This window comes from Xyrauchen texanus, chromosome 7, assembly GCF_025860055.1.
Source record: "Xyrauchen texanus isolate HMW12.3.18 chromosome 7, RBS_HiC_50CHRs, whole genome shotgun sequence".
Lineage (NCBI taxonomy): Eukaryota > Metazoa > Chordata > Actinopteri > Cypriniformes > Catostomidae > Xyrauchen > Xyrauchen texanus.
In genome coordinates, this window is record NC_068282.1 from 26774383 (window position 1) to 26786436 (window position 12054).

The 12054-nt window shown below is 39.2% G+C and overlaps 1 protein-coding gene across 2 annotated transcripts in view; it reads right to left on the reverse strand.

The window, feature by feature from the left end:
- The window catches only part of LOC127646495 (histone deacetylase complex subunit SAP130-like), a 30530-nt gene extending 19295 nt beyond the window's left edge, over positions 1–11235 (reverse strand). Inside the window, exons 1-6 of one of the 2 annotated variants that reach the window (XM_052130200.1) lie at positions 11003–11235; positions 10307–10410; positions 9960–10216; positions 9396–9560; positions 9175–9298; positions 3125–3249 (exon numbers count right to left, since the gene is read on the reverse strand). In XM_052130200.1, the coding sequence (XP_051986160.1) occupies positions 3125–3249; positions 9175–9298; positions 9396–9560; positions 9960–10216; positions 10307–10403 (768 nt within the window). In that variant the 5' untranslated portion in view covers positions 10404–10410; positions 11003–11235. Of the gene's footprint in view, positions 1–3124; positions 3250–9174; positions 9299–9395; positions 9561–9959; positions 10220–10306; positions 10411–11002 lie in introns of both variants that reach the window. The other variant, XM_052130199.1, reaches the window with a different exon arrangement.
- Positions 11236–12054: the final 819 nt, after the last annotated feature.

Below are 12054 nucleotides of genomic sequence, written 5' to 3' on the forward strand. Positions count from 1 at the left end.
TTGATATTCCTCCTAAAAGTGACTTGAATTTTAAATTTTAATTTATTTTGTTGTTGGATTGCTAAATGTAGATTGCACTTTCCTTTTACTCAAATTGAACAAGTTCTCCAAAATAAAATTAAAGTAATCTACATCTACAAGTCACTTTCAGGAGGAATATCAAAACACTGTGCAACCTCGAGTTTAGCAGTCCAACATAAAATCTCGCCAAAATAAATTAATGTTGGACTGTAAAATGGAGATTAGAGTTAAGACAGGGCTATTTTTGTTGCAGAATAATGCCTTGCAGTGCACACTTTTTTCTTGTACATTTTTAATCTTGTACATTTTTACATGTTTAAGAGAAGATAATTTATTAAAATATTGAAATATTAATGACAAGTTTTTTATATTTATTTTGGGTTAATTAATTGTTATATTAAATCAAGAAATAATAATCAAAAAAAAAAGTTAGAAAAATTTGCAAATTAGTCGTTAGATTAATCAACTAATCGAAACAATTAGCATTAGACTAATCAGTACAAAAATAATTGTTAGGTGCAGCCCTAATAACAATACACCGCATTTTAAAAAATAGACTTTGGAGATTATATATGTATATAATATAATATACAGTTTTACGACATGAATGCTGCTCAGATTGCATAATTTGTTGAAGACGATGACGAATGGTAATTCTTTCAGGCGAGATCTCATGTAAACAATGGAGAATATATCAATATTTCTTAGATTTATCACTTTTATGGACAAAAAGTGCTACTGGATGTTTTTCAATGAACCCTTGTCATAGACAATTGACCCAAGCGTGGCGAACTGGATTCGTCTGGCGATCACGTTTTCATAACAAACGTATGAAGTCCCGTTTTGAAATTGCATGTTTTCATTTGTACTCCTGGCACAAATAACTAAATTGCTGATTCTGGAGCATTGCTAATGTGAAAAAGAGATCGGATATCAATGTTGAACCCTTAGACCTTTTGAAAAGATGTATAATTTGTTAACATTACATTTATAGATGGTAAATTATATATTACATGTTCGCAGAGTGACGTCACCACCGTGTGCGGGGGAATTGCATATCAACAGGTTAAAAAAAGATGCGTTCACCTGAGAAGCAGCATACAAGATATTTACACTTGCTTTTAGAGAATAGACCTTGAATATAAGTATATTTTATCTGCACTCGCAGACGTATAACCAAGTGAAACTATACACAAATGAAACATTCTCTTAAAGCAAGTCTAAATAATCTTATATTTTTGCTTCTCAAGTAAATGTATTTTGCTTATTAGACCATTTTAAATGGAAAGCAAGAGAAAAAAAAAATTATAACAAAAGGATTATTTGCAATTAATATCTTTACTGAATTAAATGTAATAAAAATATGTTTTTCCCATTAATTCAATGAATGTCTTTAAGAGGTATTTTAAAAGATGATTTTGTCCTCTTTATTGTTAGTAAGCACGTTTACAACAACCTTTTAAGTTGGGACACAAGCTGAATAATCAGTTAAGAGCTAATGATTAATATTTGAAATAATCGGTGAATAGTCCATTCGATTAATTGATTATCAAAATAATCGTTAGTTGCAGCCCTACCAGCAACAAAGGTATATTCATAAAACTATTATACATAGACACAGTGCAATAGAGGGATCTACTGTAAGAATTTACACTGTAAAGGACATAAATGACTACTGCCCATCTAACGACTTTAAAAGTTAACTTAGTAATTTTTTTTCCTCATTTAAAAAGTTTTACTTCTAAATAAATGAATAGTTATTTTTATATTTTGAAACAAATGTAAAAAATCATGAGCACTCATGTGAGATGAAGAGTTCAGCCATATCAGTATCCTTATATTCTACTTGAGAAGGGGGCTAATCCCCCTGGAGTGGTGGTGTAGTGGCTAAAGCACAGGGCTGTTAATCAGAAGGTCACAGGTTCTAACCCCACGGCCACCACCATTGTGTCCTTGAGCAAGGCACTTAACTCCAGGTTGCTCCGGGGGGATTGTCCCTGTAATAAGTGCACTGTAAGTCGCTTTGGATAAAAGCGTCTGCCAAATGCATAAATGTAAATGTAAATGTAATGGGGCAGCCATGTTAGCATCACATGTCCATCTGAATAATACTCGCTATATCTCAGTAACTGGATTGTTATTGGACACTTTTATTCATGGGTTAAATGAATCCTTGCTTATTGTGCACAGTGAATTTCTACAATGGCACTAATAACTGAAAACTACTGTGTTTGAATGATGCAGCATTCAGGCCACTAGGTGTCCGTGTAAGCCATCGAGAAACTTAATGCCTGAGTACACCTTTAATAAAATGACTATGCTTTACAGAAAACCCGATAAAGGTGCGTACACACTGCCAGCGACTTTTTTGCTGCAGGTCGCCAGTGGCTGGCGGTGAAGTCGCTAGTGGGTGTTCCCACTACTGGTTGCCTAGTAACGTTTATAAATGACATTCACGGATGTCATTCCATTGCTGTCTTGACAGCGAATCTCTTTTCTTGCCACTAAAAACAAACATTTTGGAGGGAAAAGACTAAATATAAATGGAATCAGTACATAAAATGCTTTATATCAAAGATGAATGAGAAACCAGGCATGCGGTTTGCCAGAGCGGCTGTTTATCTGCGGATAAAATGCAAATGCCGGTCTGTCTTGGTCCATAAAATCCCAGCGATCTCAGATACACCTTTCCACGCAGTATTTTTCTTAAAAATGTCCTTGTACGTGGGAAGAGACATATCATAGAGCACTGGAAAATTTCTAACAGCAAGAATTAGCCTTTCATCCATCTTTCCGTTACTGCAGGAGCTGAGAGAGAGAGAGAGAAGGATCACACATGAGCTCTCCCGTCATCTCTCCTATTGGCTATTGCTTCCGTTAGTCGCTCCAAAGTTGAACTTTTGTCAACTTTGTCACGTCGCTGGACACGCCAACATCTAGCGCCAACGGTCGCGACAGCTCGTGTCGCCGGAAGTCGCTGTGCTCGCATTGAAAATTAATGGTATTGAGTCGCGGTCGCGCGCGATGTCGCTGGCAGTGTGTACGCACCTTAAGGCTGATGTGTGTAACTGTGTGTGATCAGTATAGTGTGAAGTTTCTGCACCTGAATAGGCTGGTGTATGATGTGCTGCACAGCTGCAGGTTGGCAAGGGCCTGTGTTTCCTCCTCCAGCTGGTCTGAGAACAGTAGGGCCTTTAGTGCTGGACATGACAGCTGCAGCGGCTGCACCTAAAACAAATACACATTTATTACAATATTACAGTAGACTACAGTTCCATTTAAATGTGCATAACTACATGCCCAAATACAAGGAAGCCCACAGAGGCAATAAAATTAACTGTAATCTAGAGACAACAAGAAAGAAACATAACAATAATGAAAATGCATGGTCTTCGCTTTGTGCAGCTAGGAGAGCATACATTATGCACTTTACCTTATATTGTTTTCTGGTCATAATTGACCAATTAACTTTTTTTTTTTTCTTACAACTGTATAACTGTATTTTATTTAATCCAGTTGGAATAAAATTCCATGACTTTGTTCACGCAGGACATCTGAACACACAACATGCGTTTAGATCATTTTCATACATTTTATTTCACTCTGCTACTCCTGTTTTCCCGGTCTAAAGTGACTGGTCATTGGAAATAAATTGATCAGACTACAAAATACAGAAATATTAGGTGTGCAAGAGCACCCCAGTCCTGTAAAAAAAAAAAAAAAAAAAAAAAAGAGCACATACATTAATGTGGAGCACCCTTTTGTGTATCGTCCTTCAAATGTACATACACTCTTTGAGGAATATTTCAAGATCTACTTATCATATTACGGTGTGTTTGGGCTCTTTTGAATTGGGATATTTCTGCTGTAAGTTATGTCACTGTCTGTGTTATGTGTTTTTAAGGAGGCAATATGGAAAAACATGACAAAAAAGATACTTCTGTTTATTATATGTCAATGGGAATTTCATACACTAATAATCGATTCAGATTGGGTGCGGAGTTAAAACAAATTTAGACCTTTCCAAAGATAACACATGGCTTTCTCATCTTTTTTTGTGCTTTTACCAACTCTGAATATAATTGCTGTGATAACAAATTTAAATGTATTTACTTGGCAGATGCTTTTATCCAAAGCGACTTACATGTAAGGAATAATTGATGATGGACAGCTGAATTGTTTAAAAATAATGCACACCCTGCATTATTTTTAAACAATTCAATGGGCCGGAGTCAAATATTCCGTTTATAGCATGGTTATCACACCTTAAGACATTGTTCAGGGTTTAATCTCAAGACATTTTCTGGTTTTCATCCCTAAAACGCTCGTGAGTGGAACTACCTTCTTTCGCTACAGATTCAGCGTCCTGTTTTAATACAGTCCAAGCCTTTTTTTTGCAAACTCGTAAACGTCCCGTTAGAACTAGCAACGGAGAATTGCGTTGCTTTACTTGAGGACTTCCTTTAGTAATAAGGTCACTACCACTACCTTACATTTGTGCATGTGTGTGAGAGTTTGCATTTGAGGGATCGAAAGAGAGAAACTCAGAAAATGAGAGAGATCGCTTCTGGGATTACTTTTTTTGTTGCAGCTCTCATCAGAATTAGCATCGCTTAAAAATCAGCACATTCCCGTTATAAACCTTAACAACTTTTTTCATTCCCACTGAGATGCAGGACTGCGACATGACGACTCAGTTTTTCTCTAACGAGTATGTTTGGGCCTTAAGTGTGTGCGTTACGTGTATAATGTGTGTCCTCGAGGGTTTTTCCCACGGATATCTCAGATAATATAGAAACTGTTGCATTGACCAAGTGTATCTATCTTTAATACAGCTCAAGTCTTCGTTGCCAATTCAAAAACATAATGTTAGAACCTGCTTTTCTCTCTCTCCCTCTCTTTTTCTGTGTGTATGTGTATACAGAAGAGAAACAGGGGTCAACGTGGTGTTTTCCAATACAGCTATGTGAGGCTGTTTAGGGTGAAATATATTTAATTATTAAAAAGATATTTCGGATAATAGAACCACCTGGGGAATCGCCGAGTACCCCCTGGCAGCTCTCAGGCAGGTGATGTCAACCCTGGTGGTCCAGGAGCGCCACCATTGGCTCAACCTGGTCAAGACGAAGGAGGCTGACAAGGTACGATTCCTTGATGGGCCCCATCTCCCACGTTGGCCTATTCGGCGACACAGTCAAGGAAATTGCCCAGCAGTTCTTGACGGTTAAGAAGCAGACAGAGGCCGTCCAACACATCCTGCCCCGGCATGGCTCAAGATCCTGCACCCCATCTGCTCGTCGCCAAGGGCGTTCCCCAGCGTCAGCAACAACGTCTCCCGCAGGAAGCTGACATCACCAGTCTCACAACCGACTAAGAAGCACCGGAAGGCTTCAAAGCGCCCCTGAAGTGGGCGACCCAGGGAGTCAGATACCCACTACACAGGAGCTGGTAAGACGATCACTCCATACCCCGGTGCAAGGCTGGGTGGAAAAGCCTTGTTTACCTTTTCTTTTAATTTAGCAGCACAACCAAGGGGCTGCGGTACCTACATTCTCAAGAAGAGCGGTTTCCTCACTTCCTTGGTCACACGTTTGCCGTCCACAGCTGTTGTCGTCACAACCGCAGGGGGTTCCCAGCTGTGGCACAATAACACCCACGACAGGACGGCTGTGACAGGCCATGAGGAAGATTTCCCTCCTCTCCCGTCCCAGACCGCTCCTACGGTGGGTATACAGAGCCAGGGAAGTGCTTCGATGTCCCCGGACTCAGCACGGCCACGAGTGGCGCCTCAGGCTCCACCCTGCCAGGAGGCCCCACCCGCCGGTACATCCGACGTGATCGTCCCCTTGGTCCCCCTCGCCCCGGAGCTTGGGGGCATGGCTCAAGCTCCCTAACCCGTCAAGGTGGCTGATCAGGACAGTCCAACTCGGCTACGTGATTCAGTTCGCCTGAACTACGTCCATTTTTAGGAGACGCATCTCTTTCCGGAGCGGGATGATGGCTTATTTACTGAATCTTGGCTGATTTCTTTTTATTTTCCTATGATGTCAAGCAAAGAGGCACGGAGTTTGAAGGTAGGCCTTAAAATACATCCACAGGTACACCTCCAATTCAGTACACCTCCTAAGAGAAGATAATTGGCTAATTGTCTAAAGTTTTGACATCATTTTCTGGAATTTTCCAAGCTGCTTAAAGGCACAGATAACTTAGTGTATGTAAACTTCTGGAATTGTGATATAGTCAATTAAAAGTGAAACAATCTGTCTGTAAACAATGGTTGGAAAAATTACATGTGTGGTAAAAAAAAAATAAAAATTTAATTACTTGAACCTAAGTGTATGTAGGGCTGGGCGATAAAATGATATTGATATATATCGCGATAAAGAAAATCCACGATAAGCTTTTGAGGAATTTGCTATATTTACTGCGTGTCGCTAAAACACAAGCAGTTCGGGTTTCTCAGGCTGCGTATCCACAGGGGTGGACTAAATCCGCTCAAAAGCGCTAGGAGAGAGCTTTCTCCGCACCGCTGCCAATCCTATGATCCACCTTGCGAGCATGACGCTCGATATAGGAATTAATTGAAAACGCTGTCAGCTTCGCGCACAATGCGCCAGTGGTAACGTAGGGTCAGACTGGATGAACTTGCTAATGATAGCTGCCTTGCTAACAATTAGGTTTCATCAGACACTGGTTACGTCGGACATTAGGTTATGTCGCAAGACTTCATGACAACGGTTGCACCCTCTCATCGTCTCTAGTGAAGAGCACGACAGAACAACAGTGATGTGGACAACAGCTCTGATCTTTCTGCACTGTAATCTTGAATATTGTTCTCTGGCACCAAACATGCATCATATCTGCCCTGTCCCGCTCCGCACACGTTGCCTCTTTTCCCTGCATTTGTGTAGACATGAAGCACCGCATGAGTTAACGTGGTTTCAAAGCACCTTTTAGACCATAACGTTTTTCCCTTCTAAATGTATCTTTATTAATCAGCGTGTTACAAGCCTTCAATAATAAACAAATCGATTTCTGATTTTCTCATTTTGTGAAAATTAATTAGATGTCTGGAATGGATAAGGAAAGACTAAAATTACTAGTTGGTAGACTAGTCTCTCACTTTAATGAAAATATACAAATGTTTTTTACTTTTTTTTTTAAAAACTTTTTCTACATTTTCTCTCAGGACACCCCTGAACCCACATTCAGCATCATTCCACAGTCACAAGGGCTTCTATGTCCCATACTTGGGTATCTGAATCTAAAGAAATATAAAAAATATTTAATTTTAATGTAAAACTATTCCAACAAATACTGGACTGCTGTCACTATGCTTCAGAACAAACAGATGATCTTTTAACATTCATTTTCAATTGGTAAACGGTAAAAGACGGTAAAATTGGTAAAAGATCCCACAGACCACACTGCTTTGGCCATCTCTGTATGGAGCCAAATCAATCTCATTAATAATTCACACGCAAAAAATTATTCACACATGCGTAGACAATTTCACATGAATGAAACCTAATTCACGCACACAAAAAAAAAAAATGACGTGCGTGAAAAAAAATATATATTCACAAAAAGCTATTCACATGCGCAAAATAAAAGTATGCATACGTAAAATACATTTTACAAACGCAAAACATACTTCATAGATATACAACTAGTCGCAAAAAGTTTCGAATGTTTAAAATGTACGAGTGTATCCATGAATCTGAATGTGCAAATCGTCATTCACGTGTGAATCCCCTCGGATTTGTGTGTGTGTGTGTTTTTGAGACTTTCCTGGCAGAGCTCTCTTCCCACGTGGGTCTGTCGTACTCTTTAGCCAATCAAATGCGAGCTTAACCAATCATATCATAAGCCACTAAGAGTGCATTCAAGGAGCACAATTCTGCGCAATATGGATTAATTGGAAGCCTTTACATCAGTAATCCAGCATGGCGAACGAAGAACGGGAAGCACGGGTAAGTGAAGTAAAATGTTTTTGGACAATAATGTATTGTGACTGAAAACATAATGAGGACAGTATTGATAATGAAGCATGCAATTTCCCTAGTTTAACTAAGCACATTGTTTAGCCTAATTAGGGGAATATATTATTCAACATTCAGAAATCATAGAGTGAATTATCAATGATTAGATATTGTAACGGTTTCACCAGTGATCAAATAAAATTACACAAGCATTTCGAAAACTTGTCAGAGTACAGCATTATACTGTATTCCTGTCATTATGGTTGTCTGGTCCAGGGATGCTTTTCGATTCTGTATTTGTGCATTCTGCTAAAGTTGTTTTGCAGATGTTCAGATGAAGTCACAATAATGGCAGAAGCTTTCTTTGCCAAAACATTTTGAAGTAAACCAAGCATAACGTATGTCTCTTAAGTAACTATAGCCAATAACAAAATGGTATAACATATAGAATTGTTGATTTAACATTAACTCATGTAAGGTTCTTGAATTAAATTTTTTGTTTGACAGGCATTATCATCAGAAGTGGAATCAGCTGCAAGGGCTCTTATTGATGTGTTAGCCAGGGGCCTGGCTCCATCTTCAGCTAGTAGCAATGGTACATCAAGGAGTGTTAATACACCAACAAGAGAAAATGTGCGAATGAGTGGGACAAGTGCCATTACTCCTTTGCCGTCTGTGCCAGCACCGGAAAATAGGGTGAGGCAGGCATTAAAAAGGTAATTTTATGTATTTTCATTTAAACATTTAGCATTATTGCAATATTTTAAAAGATGGTAATGACACATTAAAACATATAAGAGAAATAACTTTTCCTCAAAAATGTGTCCCAAGTATGTTTAGGACTGAAAATGACCAGCCTAAGGGGAAAAAACATTTCTCTTTGGCCAAACCTGTCAATGTGAAAAAGACAGATTTTCAAATATATGTGCTCTCCGAACCAACCAACCAACTCACGACAGCACCTCACTGGGCACGAACATAGACAGACGGGACCGGGGAACTGGAGATCGTGACTAGATCCAAAATATTCCTAACAGTGGGCCAGTCATTTTTGACCAGGAACACGAATAGTTTTAGCACAAATGAACACAACACAAGGGTTAATCTTAATATATTCTATACATTAGCATTTGGCAATAATGTAAGCCCTGAATAAATGAAATGCACTGACCTCTAGGTAGGTGGGAGGTGAAAGTATGAGGAGGAGGAGCAGGAGATCCGATACGTAGCGCAGCTGCACTGCTCCTGATTAATTGTACGTTAGTCGCCATTAGATGATGCAAGTTACTCGGTCCCTGGAGTAACATAGTTCAAAACTTATTTCAAAACATCTGCATTGACAAGTGCACTAAGTGTAAGCTTAAGAAATATGTCAAGGAGAAGTGCCTATACCTGCTGGCCACTGATGGTCGCAACTGGTATTGGGGCTGGAGCAATGCTGCTATCAAGGGGAACAGTGATATGTCCAGACACTTTGGCTGGAACAGGAATATGCCCTTGGCTAACTGCAGGAGCAGGAGCTATGAGACGACTAGGAATCTGTGACTTCAGGGCAGCCTGGAAGAAGAACAAATAAAAAAACTAATTTAGTGGTTGCTGGTAGCCTATGTAAAGGTCAGTAATGCATTAGCATTGATGAAGGCAAAGGAGACCCTGGAACTGGAAACTCACAATCCTGCTCTAGAACTATTATGCCAATAAGCAAGGTACTTTACTCTTTATATAAATTGTTTCAAAAGGACCAGAGATCAAGGCTGACATTTTTGTTCAGGGATGCACCTATCCTGATACTAAAATGTTTTAACTGGATAGGGTATAGGTCTGAAATCCCAATAAAAATCTGATACTGCGTGTTTGTCATGATCATTACCGTCAAACTCCAAAAATGTCATAAAAGAACAATTAAAGCACTATTCAAGTAAAATCACAGCAGTGAAGATAATGAAATGGCATCACCTTTACCGAGCCCTCGCCAATGCTGGTCTGCTGGCCCTGTGGCAGGTGAACTGATGGGGTAGCCACAGTAACCGGTGGGCTGAGCTGGATAGGCACATGCTGGGGAAGAGTTAGAGACTGGCCATGGGCTTGGACCTGTGGGTAGGGCCTGACCACCACCGTCTCCTGCTTGTCATCACAAAATTGTGCAGCTCCACCTGTGCTGCCAGGTGGAGGATCCTGAAAGTGATTCACGTCACGGCTGCTATCCTCACCACCTACTAACACATAATTCACCACGTTTAGTCATTACTCCATCACGGTCATACGCATGTACTAAATGATCTTGAATGATATGACAATCTTACCTGATTGTGTTCCTATACCAGTGCTGCAAGCAGATGTCTGACTTTGTCCAACTCCAGAGGGAGGCAAAGCAGCCCTGGGAAATTGCTGAGAACTCATATTCTGACTATAATCAGTGGGGAGACAGGGGGGAGAGTCAGCAGTGTGTGAACATATTTAGCATGACACAAGTATGATATAATTTCCGAAAACATGTGAACAATTAAACCTAAATCGAACAGCATCGATCGATACAGAGTACTATGATAGATTTATATAAGCTCTGTTTTAACAAAGCAATATTAACACAGTGTCTTAATTTTTTATATATATTAAAGAACACCATTAAGACGAAGAAAGATTAGCGCATATTATCTCTCAGGTTGTCTGCTCGAACCGTTTACCACACCGTTTCATTTGAAACATTATATCAGTACAGCAGACCACGTTCATTTGAGTGGGTTTACGTGAGCTTATTGTGAGAAGAATCAACGGACCATGACAACAGAGTAAATGTTATTAGATCGAAAGAGCGGGTTGTCAGATAAAAAGAGGCGTTATTTTCTCCTGCTCGACAGCAAAAGCTAATACAAAACTCTCCGTAAACAGTGTCCTCATTCCGTATAGGACATATCAATTTTATTGAGTAATACCAACATGTGAATTACTACGAACATAATGAATATCTATGAAAAGAAAATAAACATTGCAAATCCTACCGTGTGTCTGCAGCTATTCCCACTCCATAGTGTGAAGACAGCGTCAACAAACAAGACGCAAAATGGTGGACCGGCGTGAGAGATTTCAAAATAAAAGATCACATAAAACGTATCACTATCCAAGAAATACCTCAGAATGGTTGTATTGGCAACAACTACAGTGTCCACAAGCAGTGGCGCCCTGCCTGTACGCAGAGTACGCACACTGTGTCCCGTTTCGAAGACTGCAGTATACAGAGTGTCCTCCTTTAAAGAAGCCTCGTTTCTACGAGACGGCCTTCGTAGGACAAACGGAAACGGAACGTAACATGGTTGCTATGACAGCACGCCACTCTTTAACATGCGCGAGCGCTTTGAGTGAGACGGGAACAAAGTCCCCCTGGAAGGGAATTCATGAGGTACATTTTAGGAGCTATATAATTATGTAAATAGAAAAGAAAATAGATTTTACAGTTGTACTTTTTGTCTAATACTTTATTTTAATTATATATTAAAATAATTATACATATTATATACTCTGCACCCATCTACTGAGGTGTTTCAACTTGGGAATTAACATTCCTTGCGTTTGAACATCATATTTACGGGCAAATTGGCGTATTGTTTTGTTTAGACATTTCCGCTGAAGCAAAGAATTGTGGGTTGTGAGTGCCCACCTCATACATCCTCCGAATTACCGTGAAAGAAGGTCGCATTCGAAGGCTGCATTCGAAATGTCCTGCTCCCTTTTTTATTTTATTTATATTTTTTTATTATTAAACTTCAAACAAACAGCAAAGTCAATGTACAGTCAAAACTGCAATAATACATAGTATATATATATAGAGAGAGAGAAAAATACAGCCAGGGGGAACTCACATATAGAAACAGTTTTAATTGCTTTCGTATTATGTGAATGAAAAATATTATTGATATATATATTTGAATTTCTTTTTCAAGAACCAAAAATAAAGGTTGGGATTTACTGTACTTACATTTATGTATATGAAATTCAGCAAACATTACAATTACATTTCTAATATAATAGGCCTATTCTTTCCTTTTATTTGAGG